The sequence below is a fragment of the Paralichthys olivaceus genome, chromosome 22, assembly GCF_024713975.1.
Source record: "Paralichthys olivaceus isolate ysfri-2021 chromosome 22, ASM2471397v2, whole genome shotgun sequence".
Taxonomy (NCBI): Eukaryota; Metazoa; Chordata; class Actinopteri; order Pleuronectiformes; family Paralichthyidae; genus Paralichthys; species Paralichthys olivaceus.
In genome coordinates, this window is record NC_091114.1 from 12,915,706 (window position 1) to 12,942,279 (window position 26,574).

General features: G+C 42.0%; 1 protein-coding gene across 1 annotated transcript in view; it reads right to left on the reverse strand.

Moving 5' to 3' along the window:
* Positions 1-26,574, reverse strand: part of rbpjb (recombination signal binding protein for immunoglobulin kappa J region b) — a 40,868-nt gene that overhangs the window by 10,008 nt on the left and 4,286 nt on the right. The window contains exons 2-3 of the mRNA XM_020095795.2: positions 7,242-7,280; positions 189-284 (exon numbers count right to left, since the gene is read on the reverse strand). Coding sequence (XP_019951354.1) covers positions 189-284; positions 7,242-7,280 — 135 coding nt within the window. The remainder of the gene's footprint in view (positions 1-188; positions 285-7,241; positions 7,281-26,574) is intronic.

Below are 26,574 nucleotides of genomic sequence, written 5' to 3' on the forward strand. Positions count from 1 at the left end.
TGAGAGGAGAGTGAGGGGGGTGTGGAGCAAGGGCGGGGCCATATTAGCAAATTCAGGGGTCCCAGTTATGGTGGTGGTGGGACGACAGAATTTTAAGACCCCATGGAAACCCTGGATTATCAAGGTCTGAGGAAACCTTGATAAACAGATGTGAACAGCAAAGAAGCTGCTGCTTATGCTCAACTCACCTTTTCTCATTGCCGTAAGATTTCTGTGCAACTTTTGCGTGCAGGATCATGACGGTTTGGTCGCCTCGCTCCTTCAGGTAGTTCCTCATCGCTTCTCTGCAAGATGAAAAAAAAACAAAACAGAGAAAGAGAAAAGGAAGTTCATGAACAGTCATTATGTGAGCAAGCAGGTGAGGTGAGGTGACAGTGGGTGTGTTGAAACGTGTGGGGGAAGGGTTCAGTGTAGACAGATTGGGAAAAAAAAAAAAGGTGTGAAGTATAGAATGTTAAAAAAACACTTGTGCAGATACAATTCACTTGGTTGCAGTGACCTCTGCAAAGCCTCGGAGCCTGCACGGCCTGCTGGCCAAAAAGATATGTTCTCCCCCAGCTGCGTCCATGTGAGGCGGGGGGAGGGCTGAACTGTTCATGACTGGCTCAGAGGGACAGTGAGGGGCAAGAGAAGGGGAGAGACGCAGAGAAGGGGGAGGCAAAAAAAAAAAAAAAAAGGCAGAGAAAAAGAGAACTGGGGGAGGGAGGTAACGAGAGAGAAGGGAAAACAGAAAACACCAGAACTGAAAAACAAAAAAAAAAAAAACAACAGAGCTGAGCTCACCAGCAAAGATTCCTCATCTTGTGTCAAAATGTTGCAACGTCCGAGCTCCAATTACTTCTGTCAACTCCGCCAAACCCTCCCACCTCCCCTACAAGCGCTTCACACAAAACAGCCGAGGAGCGTTTTAATATTCAGTGGAGCGGCGGAGTTTACGCAGAGGTGAAAAGCACAGGGGGGGGGTCAAAGATCACGGTTTGGATGCTGAATTAAGACGCATTGTCGACATTAACACAAAATCCGGCCAATGTCCACACACACACACAAAGACACACACATGCACAGATGTCAGTGACACCTGACACGCGAGGGGCTCAGAGGGCGTCCCACTCAGACACACACACAGGTTTCCACTCTGCCACGAAATACTGCGCAGCACACTTGCTTTAGACAGGGCCTTTTGTTATGAAAAGCAAGGGGCCTCCTCGCTGTGTGCGTGTGTGTGGGAGGGGGGGGGTTACAGAGGAGGAGGAAAGCAGAGACGGACTGTAGGTGAGACAATTATATTTCTGAATATTTCAGTCTCACTGCGGCACCACATTATGCTGCTGTTCATTCACCGATTTCTGTATTACTGATCGCCAGCAGCTGTAGGTGAGCGTGACGGAGCGACGTACCCGAGATTCCAAACATTTGAGGCCATTTAACAGGTCCGATGCAATCTGAAACCAGCTCACTAGCACATGGGGAAGATTAAAGCAACGACACAGTGAAAAAGATGCGCACGACTTCTGCCAAACACGTTCAACGGGAGCGGTTTGATTAAAACGTTCTCATGAATGTGCTGAAGTTAAAAATCAAGTGACATAACCTTCCTCTGGGGTTTGAGTGAATGAAACACTCACCAGTGTCATCCTCAAGCACTCGCTCACTGAAGCCCAGGGAGACGTCCTGAGCTCATTGCTCTGATTAATTGTGGAGAGAACACAGACACACACACAGACACACACAGACACAGAGACACACACAGAGATACACACAGTCTAGATCTGCTGATGTGAGGCCTGCAGGGCACCTCTGACAATGACCTGGTCTTACAGGAAGGCTGATATCACAGATAAAGCAACAAACGCGCACATACATACACAAGCTTTGTATTCAGGACTCACGGTCAATATATTCACATTAGCAAAGGTATCACAAAAATATTTAGATGATAGTTTATGTCATTTTTCCTACATTTCTGCCTCATTAGATAGTTAGGATACAGATGTAGACAGAGGTCTGACAAGCAACAAGGCCAACCAGCAACAATCAGCCACAAGATATCGAGGCCAGAAAGTGTGAATCTGACAGGAGACATATTCTGCTCATATTCAGGTTATAATGCTGTTAGGGGCGTGTCAGACTAGCCGCTATCGTCCAGACTACAGACGAGGTGTTTTCCTTAACTCTGCAAATAACACACCAGAAGAAAGAAAAACTGAAGAAGCATCATATGTCTCCTTTAACCAACCGGACACCTTGATGCAGTTTCTGTGCAGTTGTACAAAAATTCCACAATGTTCCCAAACTGCTGCTGATTCCCTGTTACAAGGATTTGATGAATTTACCCGCATAAAAGCTGAATCAGCCTCATGCCTCTGACTTCATTATCAATGTCATTTTACATTCATGTCAAGATTCTGGTTCCGTAATCGAATACGTTGCCACATACAATAGTTTCTTTGCGACACCAGGATCTCACAGTGGTGTTGGTGAGGTTTTGTGCGACAGCCCTGGCTTGTGGTTATCAGTTTCAACCACTCCACTGCTGCCGAGTGTAAGAAAAGACCATTCTCTGTCAGGACACGCAGGGGTAAGCTTCTATATATTGTCATCTGCAATATCCTCTGATGCATTGATAGTCACGTCATGGTTCAATAAAGAATAACCTCTGTATTGATAACCAAGCTGGTGCCCACATATGTTAATAATCAAACGTCGCAGCATGGCCTGCGATCCAGTGAATCACATAAACCCAGTGGTGGGTCCATCTTTAAAATTCTTTGTTGTTGTGTTGTGTAGCCAAGCATTGTTCAAACCCACACGATTTCATATTAAATTCTGGTGGGTAACACAAGGTTTACAAAAATAATAAATGTGTCAGGCTGAATTTTCAGCAAATGTGAATAAAATGATTGGGTTTGAGTACTGAACTCACCGAAACAAAATGTACATTCAGACTGTTGACATGGACACACGTAATCTGACGATTGACCTTATTCTGAATTTCTGTTTCTGTTTGGATGTTGCAGATCATAGTCTGATTATAACTCATGTTTACATTACAATACGACACCCGACTTTACTTGGGAGTGTCTTGTTAATATCAATAAATCGAGTTAATATCAGAATATTGGTGTCCATGTAAACATTGTCACTGTTGTAGTGAGGGTTTTTTAAGTTGTAGAAAATAGAGATAAAATCAGGGCAATCAAAATTTTAAGAGGAGAACAAAGAAGAGAACGACAATTACTGAAACAGGACTTAATGACAACGACACAGCCAATGACATCGGAAACTCATGATAAAGGCAGGGATCAGTGACACCGAAGGGTAGAACAGGGACGTCTGACTAATCACCCATCTCCTACACACTGAAACACAGACACACGCACACACTCAGACAGAGATTAGGTCTCTTCCTGAAAACTGAAGACAGGAAGGAGAAGTGAGAGAGACAGTGACCAGCACAAGGCCTAACTTCCTCTGCCTGCAGACACACAAGCTGACATAACTTCAGACACATATAAGCATGTACATAAAAAAGAATATAAAAAGATGCATATAACATCATATAAAGGGCTGCATAAATTAAAAATGTTAATATATCCAGAGAGAAATTGACTTAATAGTAAAAACTGGAAAATCAACACATCATTTCATCAAAGACAGAGGGTCACGGTAATCTGAACTGAGACAGACACACATGTAACATTAAAACCTGCACCGCAGCAAAACAAAGACACCAGAGGTTTAGTGGCCACTGCACTCAAACAGTTAACTCGCATTCACACATATTCAGGCCATATATGCCAACACGCTGGCAATAAGCGAGAAAGGGAACTGAATCAGTACATACGAGAGGCAAACAACCACAACCACACAGACAAAGTCCCAGACAACTATCAAATAATATAAGAACTTCATAAGTGGCAGGTTCAGTTTTCTTCAGATTTATTTAGACAAAGAGAAATAAAACTAATGAGCATGAGGGAAGAAAAAAAAGAAGGGATTGCAGAGGTATGGGCTGAAGGAGAGAAGAGAGGTAGAGTGAGATATAAATATAAAAAAAAACGGAAATGATTGAGAAGTGAGACAAAAATGTGCCAGACAGATTTACAAAGAGAGACGTATTCAACAGCCGGTACTACGGGGGTCGGGTGTGTGTGTGTGTGTGTGTGTGTGAGTGAGAGAGGAGGGGCTGGGTTAAGCTAGGCTACAGATGCAGTGGAGCAGATGGGCATCTGTCCTGTACATCTGCCACAGCGTCTACAGCAGAGAGGGACCCTCACAAGACCCCCCGTGAACACACACCCTCACGCACACACACGCACACAGCGGCGAGGCATGCTAATACACACGTGTAGGCTGAAATAGCTCAATTAAGATGATCAGACTGCAATTAGCGTGCGCCTCTATGCATCACAAAAGGTAGATTACACAGATCCGTGGTGTCGGGCCTGCGCTAAGACGCTCACAATCAGTCCCTTCAAGCTGCCCAGCTTCCCTCAGAAGTGACGAACAGACGAGTGCATGTTAAACGTTTGACCTCTAGAAGTCCCCTGTGAGCCTCATAAACAAAATAAGGCTCTAAACAACAGCGTCTTGCAGCAATGTGTGCAAGGGCTCTGATATCTTAATACTGAAAAACAGTACAAACACAAAGGGTAGTTCTGTCACAGTGGTTAAAGTGTGTGATAGCCTAAAGCTGTAACAGTGAGTGAGGAGGGAAAACACACATGTTTTTAATACGGTGAAAGATGAATGGCAGATTAAGCTGATTTTGAGATCGAATGTTAATTATAATCAATAAGATCAGAGGGAAAAGACACAAAGAAAATCATTTAAGTTTAATCATTAAATTAAATGCACACATGCGATTTCAGACCGAACAATAGCCCGAGCCAATCCATTTGTCACTGGGGTTTTATCTCAGTGTGAATTTAAGAGTTTTTGACAAAGAAGCAGATAAGTTAAAAAAACGGTTCTTATTGAGCATTTCCATGTGATTCTGCAGAGCTGGCCCGTCCTCCGTTGTTTGGGAGAATGAGCCCTTGAAGGGGCGTCTCCCCTCACAGAGGAGGCAGCTTATCCAGGCTGCATGTTCATGTGTTGTGTGGGTTTGTGTATCTGTCTGAATCAGGGATGTGTGTACGTGAGTGCACCAGTGTATGTGTGTCACGTATTGTATTTCCAGTCGAGTAGCCTTCCTGACAGGGCGGCCCTGCAGGACCCGGAGCTTTAGCTGCCTTAAAAAGCCCCTGCAGGACAGTGCACTATTTTAGCTGCCTTTGCTGCTGCCTGACAGAAAACCACGGGGCTGTTATTACTGCAGGAAGGGGGACAAAGTGGGTGTGAGAACATGCAGACATGAGGACACTGTGGTGGATTTATATAGACAAGGAAACAAAAACCAAACAGTACAAAGACACACACTGGTGGAGCTGTGTCTTTGGCTCCTGGGTAAAGAGATGTTTTGTATCTGTCATATTTCTGGCCATCGAAACCATCAGACAAACGAAGGGACCGGTGCTAGCCAGCGAACTGGCAGCACATGAATGAAGAGGGGGACACATCAAAAGGTGCTGGGGCCCCTTTTTCCAAAACCAAGCTTGGCTATTCCAGAAAGTATGCAACCCCTCATTTTCCCCGCTGAGTGACACAGGCAAAAGTCGAGCATATGCACACTCACAAGTGCATGTACCCTTTTAACGACAACACACACATACACAACCCTCCAGCAGCAAGCCACAACATCCATCCACATTCTGTTCCCCCCAACTTTGCTGCAAATGACTTGGAACAAACATAAGAGCAACAAAATAATCAAAAACGTACAGCCCGGCTAATCTGAGCTACGCTGAACGCAACACACAGCACAGTGCATACAGAGTGCAGGTTTAGACAATGAATCCTTGGATAGGGTGAATTATTGCCTTTCTGGCTGGATTCTCTACAAACAACTGCAAGACATTGGGGTTTATTTAACATATTAAAGCACGCCTCAGAGGACTGTGGAGTGAAAAACTACAGGGATCTAACTAATAAACAAACAACAGCAAAACAAACACATGTAATAGGTCAGGGCTCAATAGATAGCAGCAGTCCAGTGGTATAAGAAAGGATGACCAGGCCAACATTACAGAGGAAATACACATGCAATGCTGTTGCAATAAAATGCAAACAATCAAAGCTTATCTGGCCCAACTAGAATGGCACTGAGTGAGGTGCATACCTCCGTCAAGCCCCAACAGTGTACTTAAATTCAATCAAGCAAATAGTTAAGCCAACAGAACAATGCAGATCATGAAAACATAATCTCCACTGCAGAAGATGAAACCACATTTAAATCCGATAGATCCACATCGCACGTTCTCATTGATGTCAGTTCCCTAAATTTGGCAGATTTTTTCATGAAGATCCGTAAATGATTCTCTGGAAAATCAGTGAAAATGTCCACAAAAACAACCTCTCAAAATTAAATAAAGTGTTAAAAAAATATTGCCAGATTCGTCCCTTTGTCTGGATCCCTGTGTCACATCAAGTTCTGTGGAAATCCATTAAGTTCATTTGGATAATCCTGCTTACAAACAGACAGGGGCAGAATCATAACTCCTTGGAGGACGTCATAATCTGCATCATAGTTTTTGGAAGAAAGAAATGATGGCTGCCATGTTCCAACATTGGCCTCGAGTGATCCTCTGTGTATGTTGATGTACTGACCGACCCATCACCTTGAAAACATCCATCCAACATTTTTACCACCCACTTGTGCTAAGACTCCCTTATTCTGTTAATGGACTCTATCTTCACTTTATAACTACAGCTTCAGGCAAAGTAGTGATAACAAGTATTTGACAAATGGAGATATTTGTATTTGGATGGTAGCACTGATACACAAAAACGAAGTAGGATTTATGTCACTGCAAAATTAAACACATACAGTGGGACTGGTGGATAATTGATGTGATAGTTATGCAGGCATTTCAACATCAACATGAGCAAATTAAATAACACCAATGTGTTATTAATATAAACAACATATTTTAAATCATACAGGAGTTAATCCTTTGTAACCTGATGTATTCAACTGCTTTCGAAGAGAGCTCTTCACACTCAACTTATTTATTTAGTAGGCTGATGTGTTCCTCTTGAATTACTGTATCCACATCTACATTACACAGGTTCACATACAAACACCACTATGACAACACACAAGGTCTTAAGGGAGGCTTATGTTGTGTGCATACACTCACCTTGTTAGGCGCTGTGGCTGAGGGCGCTCCCCGAACTTCCTGCCAAAGACACAGAGTGAGAAGAAAACATGAGTGGGCTAGTTATCAACCACAAACACACACAAAGTAAACACTGCCTTACTCAATGCTTGCACACACACAAACAAGCGTATACCCACACTGTGGCCTTGATAGTGTGTAGTGACAGAGTGTGCACCGACAGAGGCAAGTGACAGGATGTGTATTTTCTTGTTTTCATGGCCGCAGGCAGGTTAAAGCAGGAGCACAGATGCTGAACTTTATTCAAATTAATTCCTATCAATGGCGTGTCAAAACAAGTTGTGCATGAAAAGAAAAATATTCTCTTGTTTCAAATTTCAAACAAAAGAGTCAGTATTACTATTAGATTTCAGGCAGAACACATGAATCACGTGAACCTGACTATGAGGCATGGACGTGTGGGGAACACAGTGATTCACCAGCGTGCTCAGCAGATTACTAAACAATTATCTTTGTTATCTAGGTTTTTACAAACGCTTCTGTATTCTCAGATGTGAGGCAGTACACTCATCACATCATTAGGCACTACACCATCACATCAATAGGCACTACACCATCACATCAAAAGGTGATGAGAACCTTAGGTAACAAGAAAACTAGTTTAAGTGTGTAGGGACAATTAAAATATCTAGAATCTATCGAGAGGGGAACTTTGGAGAGTGCAAACCTCCGCCCAGTCTAGCACCCTACCTCGCCGTGTCAAAGAAAAAGAAAACAATCAGATCGAGGGTTCATCCTCGGGTCGTGCCTCAGCCCTACACACAATTTCATGGAAATCAGTGAAGCAGTTTTTGCGTAATCCTGACGACAAACAGACAAGCAAACATACGGCAATGAAAACACAACCTCGTGGGGGGAATGGAAATGTTTGAAAATGATTGAGGGCAGAGTCTTGGCAGTCTGATGACACGACAGAACTTTCTTCCTGATTTCAGTTTGTCTAAGACGAAGAACAAAAACAAGGGATTGCAGAATTTCTGACAACACACAATTCTGTCAAATTAACTTCTATAATTTCTTGTTTAAAATAAACAGACCAGACGTTAACAAGATTTTTCTTCTGTCCATAATTGAACCAGGAGATTTTGCACATTAATGATTCAACTCTTTACTTAACCGCTGTTGCTCATCCCCGGTGTAAACAACAAACACGACACAAACAGGAAATGCAGTTCATGTTCTAAGTGTTTGCAATTCTGCCGGATGCAGAGCTGCTTTGAAACACTATATGGGTTTTGAAATTAAAAACCATGGGGCGGATTTTTGTCATGTATCTGTAATTTGGATGATTTGCTCATTCGTCTTTTCAAGATCTAACGTAGTTTCAGTTCAAATCTGCTGGTTTATGAGCGTGCAAGTCACACTTCTAATTTCATATGTCAGTCGAACCTTTCTCTGAATTCCACTGTTCATACTGCTGCTGATAAATTGTGTGACGCACCGTCCCTGACTTCTTTCGTTTTTATCAAGACGAGTTAGTTTCGCAGCCAGTGATGTTTCATTTCAAAAAGTAATGCATTAAAAACACAAGTCAATGGTTTGTTGAAACTTTCACGTCTGACACCAGAGTGGGAGCTGGAAGACCGTGCCAGTTAATTTCTTTATCAATCTGAATTGAGAATCGATTATGAATCAAATCATGACAAAGAGAATCTAAGTAGAATTAAATTAAAGCTGCAACCATCGGTTATTTTCATGATTGTACTTTTTTCTCTATGAAAAGCAAATTGCGATAAAATTCTTCAAAACGTCAAAACTCAAAGTATGTAGTGACAACAATATTGATCTTTTTTCTTGTTAGACAACTAATCAAAGGAGGCTTCTGATGTGTTTTTATGTTTTCTTTCCTCTTGTGTGTTATTTAGATTTCAGTTTATGTTCTCTCAGTAGCTCGGCTGATACGTCCGCATCATTTACAACCTTAACATAGGTTTTATAGTTAAAACAAAACTTAAGACTCTTAACGTACAGCATTGTTCAAATATCTCAATAACAAAGTCCACCCTTAAACCACTTTGCATTTGGAAACATTTAATTTTTGTGCATCACTCCACTGCAGTAACACTCTGCACATGGCTGGTGTAATTAGTATGGACATGAATGCAGCACACAGGGGTGATTGTATAGGAGTGTGTGTGTGTGTTCAGGGAGGGCAGAGGTGAGTTAGTCACATTTTCTCCTTGTAAAGAATGTGGTAGCCACACACTGCAGATAAGTATGTCAATACATCTAACATGCAATCAATAAACAGTGTGTCACACAGGTGGTAAGGGGTTGTGGTCGGCACAACTAAAAAAAAAAAAGCAGCATGCAAACACAAAAGGAAGGATGAAAATGCTAAAAATAAAAAGGGAAGGGAAAGAAAGACGGAGAGAATGAAACATGACTGGCGCAAGAGCCATAAGGAGGGAGTGGAGGTGGAATAATTATAAAGGAGGGCAATCAATAAGGTTCCCACAGTGAAACACTGATGCCTCAACTGGCTAATGGATTCCAGACTGCTCTCTTCTTCCTTCTCCTTCTGAACCTCACCCCCCTTCACTGCAAACAAGGAGCGATCGAGGAAGGGATACTGCGGGGAAAGTGCAGGGTGAGCTTGAAGGCGAGGCGAGGAGAAATAGATGGTCTGTTGTGGAAAGAGGGAGGAAGGGATGCACACAGAGAAAAATGAATCAGCATTCACCAGCTGTTTTTAAACCAAAAAGAATCTAAGTAAATGCCACTCGGGTGCATACTGGTGCATGTTTGCAAAATTCAAAATGCATATGAGGTAGTGCAGCGGTGTTGAGAGAATTGGTGGTCTGGGGGTTCGAAGACGGTTTCTTTAAAAGTTCTGTGAAAAACCACAGTCCATGTGGCTCACTTTAAACACACTCCAGAATAACACACCTCCAGCGAGAGACCAAACAGAGGAAACCACAATAGGTAGCTGCAAAAGAAAGGCAAGCAGACTGTTGCATCAGCAGGTTTTTGGGGTAAAGCTAAAGTGAAGATCAATCTTTCACGGCCGAGTTCATGACTGTTAGAAGGTCAAGATTTTTCAGACTTTGGTTTATATTCACTTAAATAGGTGTGGTGTCAGTATTCGAATGATCAAATGACTGAAGGTTAACAAAAAACTAAGCTGTGGCCTATAAGAGGAAAAGATCACAGCAACTTATACCCACTCTATATACTGACTTAAAAATGTACGCAGGAACTAGGAACCTTTGCAGGAACACCATTGCAGGGACCAGGGACTAAATTAGGGGGGAAAAAAATTGCCCCAGAAAGTATTTGCTTGAGGGTCGTACTTTTAGAAAGTACAAGAACCTTTTGGGTGTGGCTCGGGGTGCTGAACACGCCTGATTGTTCAATTGTCTTGGATTTATTTTCAAAATATTGCTTATAGTTTTTAGACCTTTGTGGAAACACAGGTGAACACTGCATTACAGGAAACTTTGACTTTCTTGAAAGAACAGTTCCCGGGACTTTAAAGTGCTTTTGCCATTTTACGCCTTAAATATTTGCATGGCCTCTTTGTGTTAAAATATTTTGCCCTCAAAAAAAAAACTGAGTCTTATCTTCCCCCTTTGCCAATGATGCCCTGTGACGCGCTCCGCAGCGCTAAACAGACAACCGCATAACTAACTGCCTAAAACTGACCTCGTTTTGGCCTCTGGTGCACACAGACAGTCTCAGTGCAGGCCAGGGGTCAATGGAGGAAAAGGAAGCTCTGTGTGAAGCTCAAAAGTTGTGTCTGATTTGCTTTCCATCCGTTATGACTACTCTCCCTACTCTCCCTCCCTCCCTCCTTCCTTCCTTTTCCTCCTCCTCACCTCCCGCTTACTATCACTTATTCCGCCAGACACAATGAGGGTGAGAGACACTGCGGCCAAACAGCGGTGAGAAAACAAACAACATGGGACTCACTATAATAAGACAGATGACAAGAGGGGTTCCCAGTGCATTAACCTCTCGACATGGCTCACTTATCAATTTCAACAGGTGGAGCAGCACAGACAGACCATCGTTATGGTGTAGTTTTACTTTATATGTATTTCAATGCTGTTATGTACTAAATAAATAAATAAATAACAGCCAAAGAAATCAAATCCCTGACACCAAACTTGAGTGTGTTTAAAGTAAACCTGTAAAATATCAAACCTGACTTAAATTTCCATGCCATACATTTGATTTTAGGAATAACTGCTAATTATAAAAAAATATACATACTGGCATCTATAATGTTTTACTCCTTAAAATTTGTATCGACCCCTAAAAATATCAAGTATAATCAAGTATATTAGTCGGCCTCTATACTTCACTTCTTTTTCAGGCAACACATAATAAACAAGTAACATAATCTGACACAGCTGGAAATATAATCTGATATATGCATACAGCTGCACATTTTTCACGTTTCTCGTGTATCTCAATCTCATGATGCAAAACTGTTGAACAGACAGAATTTCGGCCTCTAAACCCATAAAAAGAGAACATGGAAGCAATATTTTCCATCGATGATTGTTTCTTATTACCTCTTTAAAATTCAGTACTTTCTAATGGTTAAGCCAGTTGTTTTATATAAACACAACTTGCATGCAGACACACATCATTTCTTCTCCTTCATCCTCATAAGAAGGATCATTTCTGGTTTTAAAAACCCAAACGCAGGGTCCTGAGTGAAATGACCACGTTTTGTTACAGAACATATAAATGCCATTAATACAGTGCAATTTCTGCTCCTCCAGAGAGCAGGAACACCTACTTCTGCACAAATCCAAACTTCTGTTGTGTGAACTTCTTAAACTAACTTCTCACACATCTCTCAAGTCTCTTTATGAACCTTGTAATGAGGCTTTTTTAACTTTGGCAATCACCTGCTAGGCCCATTAAACGGCTAAGCCAACTCGCTGTTAGATTACTACCCTGGCACGGTCACTGATGGTGTGTAACAATTAAAAGTGTGCCAAGGCCAGTGGACTAGTACAAGACGGGACAAACAGTTGTTTTATTTACATGTGAGCAGTGGAAGAGGATATCCTGACTGTGCTTTCACTGGGATGTGTGGTCGACGTCACTGTGTGTCTATAGAGGTGAGATGCAGCTGCTGTTGTGTAACCGATCTGTCAATAACGTATAATGAATCAAATGAGAAGATTTTTGATCCACTGAACTGTAAAGTTGGGGCAGTAGCACCGTACTGACACAGGACAGACACAGGACAGACACATTAAAGATTATTGCTTTTTGATTTGAGTTGATTATTAAGGATAAAAGCGTCACCAACACATCCACACTACTTCTCAAATACAGCTCTTTCGTGTACCTCATTCGATAGTTGGAAATTAAAGCTGTATTTTTCATCATGTGCTCAAAGCACAAAAGGGCATAAAGCAGAGCAGTAATTAAGTATCTGCAGAGTTAATATAACCAGACAAAAAGCTTTTAAACGGCAGCAGCCTGAAGTCAATATTTCTTTTCCATTTAATTGTACAGGCTGGCAGACGCATATTTCTTTGCATGGTCTATTAATTTGACCGACTCAGAGACCTGCAGAGTGTTAACTACTAGTTCAAAGTTTTTAAGTCGGAAAAGCTTCACCTGATTGCTTCCCTCAGTGCATATCAATCTGAGACGGTGACAGAAAGATTCTCCAGGTGTACGAAGATAAGAGCCTTTATATTTCCATTCTGATGCAACTTTGAGACTGTCAGCTTATTCTTTTACAAATGGCGGATTACGTTCACCAGTTGAATTGTTCTCACTGTGGTTTGGAACAAAACTGTAGCCTGAGAGCCATGGGAAAACTGATAAAACCTCCATCATCCTGCCAACAACAACATTCAGAGGGGAAAATAAAATGCTTGTAATGTTATTGTTAGAAAGTGAGCAGTAAATGTTATGACTGAGACGTATTGATTATTATTATAAAGAAGATGCGTATCGGAGGTACAGGTGTGGCCTCTCACACTATGCGCCAGTACGAAGTATGATTGGAATCATTATGAATCATTCCCATTATATTATTACGTTTAAATTAAACATTTGACATCCTTTATTCCTTGAAAACCCAATTTCAGTGCGGTAGTGTACAAACACTGCACAAACATGCACAGACTGACACTTCAATTTCTCAGAGGCTGAACACAACAGCAGCAACAGGGTGACAGGAAGATCACATATTTTCGTGGTAGCTAATTAAAACCTAACACCTTTAACCAATAGCAGATCTGAGTCGTAGGCAGTGAAACTCCACACCAAACCTCCCCTCGGGCCTTTTTCACAGAACACACACAACCGCAAACACTCATCGTGAGCATCTCCTGGAGAGAAAGAAGACTATTTGTCAAATCCAGACCAGAGCTGACTGACAGGGAGGTGCAGCACTCCTGTCGTTCAGAACGTGAAGAGGGCGAATAAGCTTTTTACCTTCACTCCATCAGGATCGATGAACATTTGGCTTTTCAGCACCATATTTAGGCCTTAATGTCTTTATTTGATCTAATCTGTTCTGTGTACTTTTAGCCAGCTGTTAGGTTCTCATGTTAGCCAGCCAGCAATGTGACAACGCTAATTAATGGATCGATAAAAATTCATAATGTGCCTGACTTGTGTTCCAAATATTTTGTTTCTATCTTTTCAGATAAAACGTTTTTTTGTCTTTATTGAATTTAAATCTGATTAATTCCCGATTTTTGACGGCTGTTTGGATTTTGACTAATTTGGACTAAATACAAAGAAATTTAAACAGGCTTGAAGACGAAACAAATCAACTTTCCAAAAAACAGATACAAAAGTATTTAGTCAGACTGTAAATGAAGATGGACGCCACAACAGCTCCCCTGACTGCAAATGTGCAAGATGGCAGCGTTCACATCAGAGATATTTTGCTATTTTTCTGGATAGTTAGAGGAAGTGGAGATGTGTCATCCATCATTATTAACAGTCCATAGTTGGCACATGTTCCAGAGCCATCTGAAACCAAACATCAAAACTGTGCCTCTAGTTTAATCTCACACAGCGGTCCCTGTGGCAGGCATCCAAATTATAATCACTTATACATTTCATCCAAGCTCCAGGAATGAATATTAATGGGACATTTAATGTGGCTCCACGCTATAGTTTCATTCACAGATCACTTCTCAGGTGCTTCATGGGTACATCAGTGTGATGCTACACAGGTTATTGAATAGATGTAACCTCTGGAGAGAGCGTGATGGGGAACAGATTGGTTCGTTCATAATTTTTTAATGCGTAGAATGACATATGACTGGTACAGGTGACGGAGGGAGGGCTGTCAGATGCTATGAATAGAGCATCGACCGCCCACCTCCACTTGCTAACACACTAACACATGTAAGGAACATCAACACATGCAAACGCGACGGTTGGGGGGAGGTTGATTGAGGGATCGTGAACCCAGCCTGCCGTTCTTACAGCGATGTGTTTGACAGCTGTGACTGACAGTCGAAACAGCGCTGAGGTACAAAAAAAAATAACACGCATCAACACGTAGACTCTGAGGACACTGAAATAGACACTCTGACATGTCTTCAGCGCTGTGTACCAGACTGAAAAGACACACGCTCTAATGCAAAATGCACAAACACATATTTGCGTCTTGCTCTGTTGCTCAGGAATATGAGTGACACTTCCTGAAACACATCAAACTATAGCAAAGTCCCCCTGAAACTTTGGCGTGCCATGCTAACTCAAGTATGGTACGGCTAAAACTAACAATTCCCAAAATACGTCATTCGATGTGTTTTGAAACAAAGTTTTCGAGTCTGGATTTTAAAAAACAGATGATTGGTTTTGTGCCCAGACTAATGTTTCCATTTTAAATTCTTATAATACAAATAATAATAATATATTTTAAATGTATTACTAACTTATTTCATCGGGAACAAAATGTAAACACAAAAATACTCCATCTAGTGACTTTTCATTGAACTGCAGTGTGTACTCTTCACATTGGGATGTGGTGGTATGGAAACGTTCTCACCGAATACTAAACTTGTTACGTCTGTGTTCCCGTTTACACCAGGGCGATTTACAAGAGAAGACGCGTTGGCTCCTTATCTGAAGAGTGTTTGCGTGAAACTTTAATGTTAGATTTTGCTGCAGGCAGCATCGCTCTTGCAAGGACGTGTTGCAGAAGTGTTTTCTGCAAGGGCTGCAGCCTACAGGCAAAGTTTACCGACTGCCTTGCAAATGTTATCAGGTTCCCTTCAGGCATTTGGGTCAAATATTGTCAAACGGGAGCTCTGGCGCCACATTCTCAGCCTCTTTCATGTGATAAAAAGGAAGCCGACTTACCTCTGGACTATATATTGATAACTAGCGTTTGTTTTGATGAATTTCAGTGCGACTTGCTGATGCACAAAAATTAACATAACAGGATTTATGTCTGTGTGGCACGGGGGTAGAGGAAGGAAATCTGGTAGAATTGATGACCCCCACCCTTTGGACGTTGAAGGATGAAACACTCCTTTACTTGCACAAATATGGTCACATTGATTATCAGATCAATACAGCAAACACGCCATAAACTACGTAAAACCTCCATCCTTGGTAGGAACTACTTGGGCATAGAGGTGGTGTACATTATCTAACCATGCAGGGCTATATTAAACCTGCCCACATATTAAACTTATGGAAAGTGATAACTGTGGAGAATTGCTTTGAAGGATTATAAAATTGAAATGTAACCTGTATAACTGAAAGGAAGATTAATGAGCCTTTCCTCACAACTTCCTGCATGCTTATGTCACCATCGATAAACAATACCTGCACCAGAAACAGAGAAAAACACAGCCAAGGTTTATCACATCATAAAGGAGGTACTGGGTAAATCTGAGAAAGGTGCAGAGCCTCTGAATGTTTGTACCACGATACCGCTCCATAGACAGTATAGTAAATACCAAACACTATATAAAACTACACACTGAGAGATGTTGTGCACGGCATGATTGGAGCCACTGAAAAATCACCAACAACTTTGCCATAAAAACTATAGGTCTTGCTGCCATTTTTTTTAAATTAAAGTTGAAAAAAACTAAAGCGATACGTTACCCCAGATCTAACTGTTATTATGAGAATTGTAAAAATATATATGGTTTATTACAAACCTCTAGTGGGACAACTTATCCTAGTCTAACCTAAATAATGGGAAACACTGGATAATAGCACCTCTACAATGTAATGTACTGTACTTTTCAATTATGTAAACATTTACCTAATGTCCTACCGTGTAAGGGAATGGTTGATATGTCTTTTTATTACACATGTTTCAATATAGGGGCCCTATAATGACTAAATGATGGAGAAAAAATAAAAGTTGGCTAAAGGGCCATTGAAAACAGACAAGAGGCCAGTAAAACTCTGACCCAGTGGGAAAATGTTGGATTGGATAATGCAGTTAACTGAGCTTTTCTGTGTTGCTCAAGAATATGGGACTTCTAATGCACACTGGGTGTCAGTAATCCCATAAACCTGTTTGCAAAATGCAATCTATATTAGATTACTGAATATGTGAGCAAACAGGAAATGCTTATGAGAGGTAGATGACAATCTGCTTACAAAAACAGAGTCGGCATTTTCACAGAGGTGTAAAACCAAAAAACGTAGAGCAACTTAAAATGTATTTCTATCATGGTCACTTAACAACACTTTCCTGTTTTGTCTAGATTGCAGATAGACAAACAGACATGCACACATGTATGTATCCATCTATTGTAGAGCTGGTGATTCCCAGGAGACCGAAACTCAACACACAGACGCCATCATTCATACGCTCAAGGTCAAGGGTTAGGGGGGGGTGACCTCCAGGGGTCAACTAGCAGGCAGTGTGTTAATGCACGAATGTGGCCAGAGACAGATTATACTCACGGACAAAAATGGGTCTTTCAAAGTAATGCAAAGATGGCACCAAAACTACTGCACCATGATTTACCTTCGATAACTCATTTATCATCTTAAGCAGATGCTCCACCTCTAATTCAAGAAATGACATTTATTTGGTGTTAAAAAAACAAAAGAAGAAAACTTCATTTTCATTATCATTCCTCATAAATACCATCCAAAGCAGATCTTTCTTTTACAGTGCACTTAAAATATGCTTGTAATAACCTCAAGAAGGCTGTAAAATTCAGTCTGCGCCTAATTAATCCATTTTTTACACATCTGTCACTCTGGGTGGGTCTTCTGCACTGTGAATATGAAACCACTGTATGTATGATTTGCATTTACACACACTAACAGCAGTGTGGGTGGAAAGAGAGGGGATGAGGGATTAGGCCTATAAAAAGGTGTCTGGTTTCCCGGCCTAAGGGCTGATAGCAGATATCACAACTCCTTGGAGCGGCTGTACACCTTATTATCAACACCGCGCTCCCTCCGCTGGCCTCCACAGCCACGGGCCATCTCGGTGACACCAAATATATGAGCCCTGAAAACAATGTGCTCATGCACGGGTCCAAAGGAAAACTTCATTTCAGAGGCAGGGTCATTTACTCTCTTAATCATCTGTTTGAGAGAGTGGAGAGTGAAAGTATACGATTTGTCTTCCAACTGTTCCAACAGTGGCTGTAACACCAAACTAATACAGCTAACCCAAAGTGGCTCATGATTAAATATTATATAAACAGAGTCAGAAAGTCTAGAGGACAATGGAAGAACAGTTTTTGTATACAAATGTTCCCTAATGTTTGACTGTGGTCCTGTAGGGAAAGTAACAACAAATTATGAATTTGACAAATGTTACGATGTGACTGACTGTTTTCTCTGCGTGCAGAGACGTAGTGACTGTTCTTTGACTTTTACACTGTTCAGTCAAATGATAACAGAGACAGAAAAAGAGAGAGAGTGGGGAGACAACTACTAATTTATAAATCACTTTGTATTGCAGATCAATGTCTTCGCTTTGCAAATATAACAAGGCTGTTTTTATTCCTTGATATCTGGGATATCTGTTCTAAAACAAAGCTTAATGACTGTATACTAACTATAAACTGAACAAATAACTACTCTAAGTACGCAAACCCTGAGTTTTCAAACTAAAAGGGGACACCTGAAGTAAACATGTGCATTTCAAAAACAAACATATGAGCACGGATGTAACCAAAGTACTGAGGAACTGTTGAATAAGATAAAAAGGTAATCAACAATTCAAATGATCCCAAGTTGCAGTTGCACCTTTCATAAGATAGAAATCTAGCATGTGCTGCATTCATGCATCAGGTTGAAGTGTGAATGGAAGAGGAAACTGAGAGCCATCTATATTGAATAACTATAAACTGACATCTGTCAACAAGCTTATTGATATTGTCCAGACACAATAAGTAAAGCCAAATTATAGTCTGTTGTTGCCAGACTAACCGGTTACAGGGCCTGTAAAAGAAGTTTGAGGAATACCAAAAAGCCTTTACACAGTGAAGCTCTGCCAAAAAATCGACACGAAATGAAAGACAGAAAACAGGCTCAGATTGGGACATTGTGCTGCTTCTTAGTTACCTCTGCATGACGTGTTTTCAAACACGTCAAGACCAGACAGGGAAAAATGGGTGGAAATAACAAGTCTCACCAAGCAAGTGAATGTGTTTGTGTGGAGCGGACTTCAGGCTAAGTGAGAGAAATTTGGAAATTTGAGCCCGCTGGCTACATTAGCACTGGCAGCTTATTGAAAAAATACCTGCATACTGATGTCACAGGCCCAAGATGCTCTGTTATACAGCTATAACACACACGGAGCACAAACATCAGCCTTTTCGTTTACGACACACTCGCTTCCTCGGCAGCGATGTGCCATGCTGTGTGTGGCCTGCAGCATGGGTGTTGCGCACACATCTCTCAAGCACATATTAAATCATTGAGTAAAAAAAAAAAAAGAACTGTTGCGGTGAAGGTGGCCAAGTTTGGGCACTAAACTCGTATCCCAAGTCAACCCCAGACGAGTGTTTCAAAGCGGGGGCGGTGGCGGCGAGGAGGACAACGAGAAAGACGTAAATAGGGGGAAAGAAATGCACATTAAATCTCTGAGGCAGCAAACGAGAAAACAGAGAGACGTGGCCAGAGTTGGAGGCTCGATCTGAGCTTGGCATCACTTCCTGGCATGTGCCACCGTGCATGCCGACAATCGCAGCTGCCAGTTGTGGTGAGGGCACAGTCACTACAAATATTCTCACAATCCTGTCTGTTAGCAAAGCTGCTGTGGACCATCCACAGCTGTCCACAAAGGGACAAAGGACGTGGATGCAAAGAAAATATTACTATGTGATGAAAACATGAATCGATTATGTTCTGTCTTTGCACCGATGCAGAATAGAGAAATTTCTCCACCTCTTGTCTTGACACACATTTTCTTGTTTCATGGAATTCGGGGAGCTCAGACACACACACACCCAATAAAAGCTTTTTCTCCATCGTGTATTCCGCATCTGGTTGGCAGCTTCGTGTCTTTTGGACACTCGTGCAAACGGTGCAGTGAAAACACGGGCTTATCGGAGCGCAGAGGTGCCATTGTCACATTCGGAAAGGGCCCGAAGGTATTCATGATAAATAGCGGTTTATTGTCCGTGTATTTTTCTTTCTTTTTTTTTTATCTTGGTTTCTGTTTTGCACAAGGAACTGTTTTACTGGTAGACTTGACCTTGCTCGACTCCTGCTGTGACATCACACCATCTCTGGAGGACAAGTCACAGCAAATTTGAGTTCCTGTACAAGTGTATTAAGAATGTCTTCCCCTAAATCTTCTTCCTACCATTTTCCTCACATTAATCCAGCCTGGCTGCCTGCCTAAAACTTTGACTGAGAGAAGGGCAAGATGAGACAAAATAATGGAGGGCGATGTGATCAGAATCACAAAGAGACAGAAAATGATCTTTTATTAGAAAAAGTTTTATGTCGGATGAGCGGATACAAGTGGGTGAGAGGGAGAACTGACTTACTGACTGCTGATGAGCTGTCTGACCCTCAAGGCTGACTGACTGCAGATGGCAGAGGTCTGGTAGCTGCCCTGAGACGCCCCGCTGGGGGCAGAATCAAGGGCAGGGCTCGATGGTGTGTGTGTGTGTGAGTGCAGAGTTGGGTGGATCACATAAGTCTGCACTTGCAAGTGACTGCGCGCACACACATACACACACTTCTACACCCATGGCACCAGCTCCATCTGTCTTTGACATGGGAGAGCTTAATGACAGAGGTAGAAAACCCAAAGAAAAAGGCCCTCTCTCTCTCTCTCTTTCTTTTCTTTCCCTCCATCTCTCCATCTCTCTTGACCACACTCTCCAACATCAATGCTCCATATGGAGCTCTCTCTGGACAGACTTTTTAAAACTCATCTTGGCTTGGCACATAATCAATTCGACATCCAGACGCACACGCACTTGCACACCAACAGTACATATTAACGGGTGTAATCTGGCGCAGGGACTGGAACACACTGAGTAAGAACATACTCCATTACTTGTGTGCATATAATATGTCCTGAACACGAAGTAATGAAATTTCCAATGTGTGCTGTAGAGCCATCCTGGACTCACTTGTGTGCACACACACACACACACACAAACACACGCTCCCTTGATGCTTGCTCTATCTTTAATGAAGTCTCCTTTGTGAATCCTGCAGCTCTGACTCTGTTTTCTCTGTACAGCCTGCCACCTGGCTCCATTCAGTCCTCAGATAACATGCGTCCTAAAGTGAGACAGTCTGACACCTCGCGACCAGTCGCAGTGGATCCACAATGTAGAGCCAGAATGTATGAGCCTTTCAAAAAAATCCACAGTTACTTCATTTAAATTTACTGACGTTTATTTTACATGATAAACAATGCAGTTAAGATTTGAACAAAATGATTCCTTTCGTGTCCTATGTATTTGATTATATTTGTGTTTTCTGTAAACTGATAAATACATTATTTTTTACTCCCTCCCCAATATCAGTATCAACACCTGTCCCCAAAAATCCACCTTTATCTGGCTTTTGCTCAAACAGATCATTAACAGCTGTGCCAGAGAGCGTCATATTAAACACAGGGTTAAATCTCTTATTCCAGGTCTGACAGAGCTTGAGCTGTGGATCTTAAATTAATTTGAAAATATAAAACTCGTAAAAGGATGAGCAGGCTTGGCGGAAACATTCATGAGTGGGCTTGCTGTTCTCTGTTCAGACTTAGAGGAAACTGCTCACAGTCATGCAGAGGCAGAATATCACACCTCTGGCAGGTTCGAGACAGACATCAAAATATCATATTCTCTAAAGGAGTCAGCAAATATAGATGACAACCCACTGTGCCATTGTGTGCATGACATTTTCCACCTGAACGTGTTTCCTAACCTGCAGCTTTAGCACGACACCAAACTCTTTCATTATCATATTCTAGATAGCGATTTAATTTATGCAAAACAAATTATTGGTGCTGTGCAGAAAACAGCAGCCCTGAACAAAGCTGGTGAATAAATTCGTCATGTTTTCAGTTTTCTAACGTGCGAGGGTGCAGTTAAAACGTGTCTGAGCACATTGAAATGGAAATGGTGAGTTTATATTGGATTGGACGAATATAATCAAGTCGCAATTCCATCACAACAACAGGAGACGTGCAGCAACGTGATCTCACAAAATTAGACACTGATGATTAAAAGAAAATACAATGCAGTGAAGTGACAAGTGTGACTGTAGCCAGAGACACACACACAGAATGGCTGGGGTTTGGGGTTGAGACAGGTCATGTGCTCGGGGGGGAAACTGTCAGGAAAGAGATGGAGAGGGGGACGAGAGGAGGGAGCCTTGAACCCTGAATGAACCACCCTCTCCAAGCTCCCTTCACCTCCTTCTCACTCTCTGCCGAGCTAATGACTCGACGCGAGGGGGAATCCGCGGGGATAGGGTTGTGAGGAGTCGAGAATCAAACCACTGCAACGTTACTGACGCCTGAGCTCAAGTGCAGAGAAGTGAGGAGGCAGCAGATAGTGGTTAGCGGTGCTGTGTTAGCCTGTGTGCAGACAATGCTGCTGAAACACAGTTTTGACCACAAGCCAAAGTGTCAACCGTCACCGTCCTGAAATTTGAAGAAAGATTTGTCTGATTCAACTCAGATGCTCTCGTGATCTCGTGTCTCTATCTTGCAGCTGCAGATTAATGTCGTGCATTTCCCCCCTCCCCCCAAACCAAATCGACAATTTGGCTGCTGGGCGTTAAGTTTCAACTTCTGGCATATGCAAAGTAGCATGATTTGGCTACAAAAAGGGGCAATTAAAATGAATATATTGCCATGGAAAATTGACCGGTTGACAGAAATCGAATCAGCAACTATTGTGATAATCAGTTTATCACACAAAAATACAAGAAAATCACAAGTTACAGCATCTGAAGCGTTGATATTTGCATTTTTTATCATCGTGGAATTAATGTCTTGACTTTTTTGAAAACTGTTGGCCTGACATCACCTCGGAATCAAGAGATTTGCGATCTATATTAAGGATAAGTCAAATTTGCACAGGTCCCCCTAATCAAGACACAATAAATTAAGGTTCTGCCAAACTTCATTAATATCTATGGCTGTGTGATGGTTTGTCATGTAATGACCTCAATGCAATAACAACGACCTAGTGTTCGTGTCCTTTCTTGTGAGATGGGACTGTCCAAACGTTAAGTCTCTCAGGACATCTGTCAGCTTTGGCAAACTAACCAGCGTCTTGTCCTGCCCTTGCCTCAAAATGCACTGCATCAAGAGAGAGAAAAAGATAGAATTCCTGGCAAACAGAGAGAGCGAGGGAGAGAGTGAGACGCGACCTTTTGCCCACATGCTGAGATATGATCCTCAACAAACCAAATGTAGAGACCGCGGCACGCTTGAGTGTGTATGTGTAGTCTGAGCAGTGACTTTGCCAACTCAAGATTGTCGTCTGGATTCAATGTTGGGGAGTTGCTGTTTCTGCTACTTGTTCCTCTTCCTAACATCCCATCTCTCCAAATTAATTCTGCTCTGTCCTCAAGAGATAATTTCCTAAACCTTAACAACACACACACACACAGACACTGATTTGCGATGAAAACAAAGCAAACAAACACACTGGAAGTTGAATGCTTGTAAATTAAAGCAAAGTGGGGTTCATTTTTCTACCAGACACTTAGACGAGTCGGGTTGAGGTTAAAATATCTGAGGTCTAATTCTAATCGGGTGATAAATAGAGAAACTTTGATGGTGACTTTTTTAGGATAAATCAGTGGACTTTAAAAGTTTCCTTCCATGAGCTCATGTGAAACCTCATGTACATTCTTCAGCAGTGTGTCCAAAATGATGGCAACTGCAGAGAACATCAAACTGCAGCCGCAAGTGCAAGATGATCAGCCACAACACGAAACAACCCTTTCTTCAAGAAACGGAGAAAAAAAAAAGGGCATTGTTTGCTCGACCACAATCAATAAGCTGTTCCACAAAATGACACACATCTATTACTTCATTGTTATTCCAAGCAAAGGCCAAAAACCTCCTGACGTCAACGGCCACAGGAATGCCACCAAGCAGATTCTTCAGTCTAACTCTCCCGGAGCCTTAGTTAAACAACCAGACAATGCGAGAAACATTTGGAGATAACAATTTGTCTTTCCTGGAATCCCAACTTCAATTAATGTTCTTTTCCTTGAATAGCGTCCTGACACTTGATAACTCCTTCTTGCTCTCTCCCTCCCTCCCTCCCTCCCTCCCTCTCTGTCTCTGGGGTTGGGGGGTAGCAGGGTGAAGGCTGCTAATGTCACCAGGGCCTCCATCACTTGCCTGGGCAAATACCAGCAAAGAAGTCCCTGGATGCTGGTTTGCAGTAATCATGAGCTGATATAAAGTGTTTGCATGAGTTTGTTTATCATATTGGCTGGTATGAGCTTTTCACAGATATATCGGGATCACCATTTATGTTTGACTACATAAAAACCTTAATTTTACAGAATAGACAATCCAGAAAACATGTTCAACATTTTGCAGTAACAAATTGTGTTTATTTTCCCAAATCAAGCTCTAAATATTTGGTTGTGTTTTCTTTATAGTATAATATAATACAATAGTGTTAATATATCAAGTCAAAATTGAATTTCTTTGTCATAAAAGGTTTGATAATCACATCCTAGGAATCAAGCCATTTTTTAAATACATATATCAGCCAATAAATCATCAGAATCTCTCAAATATCAGCACCTCTCTGCAAAAAAATCCATTATCAGGCCACCCGTGTAACCAGGTGAGTTAGCATCGCCACACTTACAGAAGCTGCAGCACCATCGCCAGCGGCTACAGATTCAATTGCAATCCCATCTTTTATTGCATGCCCCCCCCCCCTTCTCTCCTTGTTTCACACTTACTGTCAATTACAAAACATCTAAATCTGCTCCTAAACAAGCCAAATTACTTGCATGAAAAGACACATATATAACACAATCTGATAAAAACATGAATTTGACACGGTCGTATTCCGAAACCTCCAATGCTAATAAGCATGTTGCAATTCTAATAAATTAGTGCCATTAAAAAAAAACTTGCAGTGTTCTACGTATAGATAGAGGATGGGATTCAGACACAGCTCCGTGGCTATCTGTAGACTCTACACAATGGTCCCAAGGCTACAACAACATTTCTTTCAGGGACTGGTTACTACCTGCCACTCCCTCCTTATCTAATACAGTGATGGCAGTTGCTTACAGCCGTGGGAGGTGGTGTTGTTAGGGGTTTTCCCAACACGGGAGATCCTGTGTATATTTGCAACCTTCCTCTGAATGGATGAGCCGGCCCAGTATGCTTGCCGGAGAACAGACAGAAAGAGACACACTTGAACAATGCTTCCGAGCCCTCGCCACCACAGCTGAGAATAACAAAGGCAATTATCGGGGCCAACAGATATAAGAAGATAGAGCTTTTCTCATGCGCGTGTTTCTCTGGAGGATTCTCCAGAAAGCTCAGAGCAGCATATTCTGGTTTAATGCAGTCATGAGTCTGGTTTTTTAAAGAAGACAACTTCAAAAATACAGATCCCCCTCTGCCATCCCTGAGGAGAAAAGAATGAACAATCATTTTTGCCACGAAGAAAAACAAAGAGGAGTGTGGAACAAATGCACTAGTGTCAATAGAGCACTGTTCAACATTTTTTTTCTCCCTCTTGATTTAAGGAAGTAGGTGAGAGTTTGCTCACTGAAGTTGAATGAAAGCAAACAGGAGTCAGACAGGGGGAATCAGCTCATGTTTTCTGAATGAAACATCCTGAATGTGGAGGGACAGCGGGGGCAGAAACTGCTGACACAGAAGAAACCACCATTCCCTTGACGAAGCTGTAATCACAACAAAAAAGTAAAAAGGAACTGGGGGGGGGGGGGGGGGGTTAGGGTTAAAGGCAAACACAAGGTTGAGGAAATTCTCTTGGAAGAGTATGAGGGAATGTGAGAAAAGACAACCAGCTTGTCCAAAGCAAGAGTCAGCGGAGAGGTACGCACATCCACCGCCTGTCGCGTTCGCCCCGTGTTAGCTTTCGGTCTCTCCGCTGCGCTTGCCTGTCTTAGCTAAGCGGCGTGGCCTGGGCCAACATCAACACCGAGAGGACTTGGGCCTGTATCAAACATGACGCCAAGGCCGTTTTTTAAAACCACACTGGCTGCAGATTTACATCAGAATGTTCCGTCTCTGTGAGGCGAACAGCAGCTAATTTTTATGGAAGAGCCACAGATTAAAAGAGTACAGCCTCAGACTAATGCATTTCAAGCCTTGCACAAGTAAATAAATGGCCCCTTGTCATGGCTGGTGTATAAGACATCTAACCCCCTTATCTGGCCTCAGGCTGGGTGAATTTAGGTGATGCAACCCCCAACCCCTCCATGCTAGCATCTACATGAAAAAGGTCACTTAAATGCAGTATCAATAAAAAAAGAGTCGCCTGCTATGAATAAGTAGCAAAGCACAAGGATGTACTCTGTTGGGAAATCCATTTGTGCACACTCTAGAGACTAAACAACAAAAATAAGGAGTGCCAAGCTGGCGCCGGTCCAAGCCAAATTACGCAAAAATGTGCACTTCTATCCCCCTGGGTGTCTCCTGTGGTTGTTCCCTTGAGACACATAGACACAAAGAGGCTGAATAGGGAAACAAGAGAACGAAGACACAGAGTCAACGAGGGCGTGTGTTGCTTTAAGAGGCCCATCATCGCTCGACCAAACAAGTTGAATCTGAACCCTGAATGAAGCTATATGCTTCGGGGGATATTTCAATCATGTGAAGTAATGGGTATGCATGAACTCCCAAAACAATAGGCTACTGTACGAATGGGAGTAA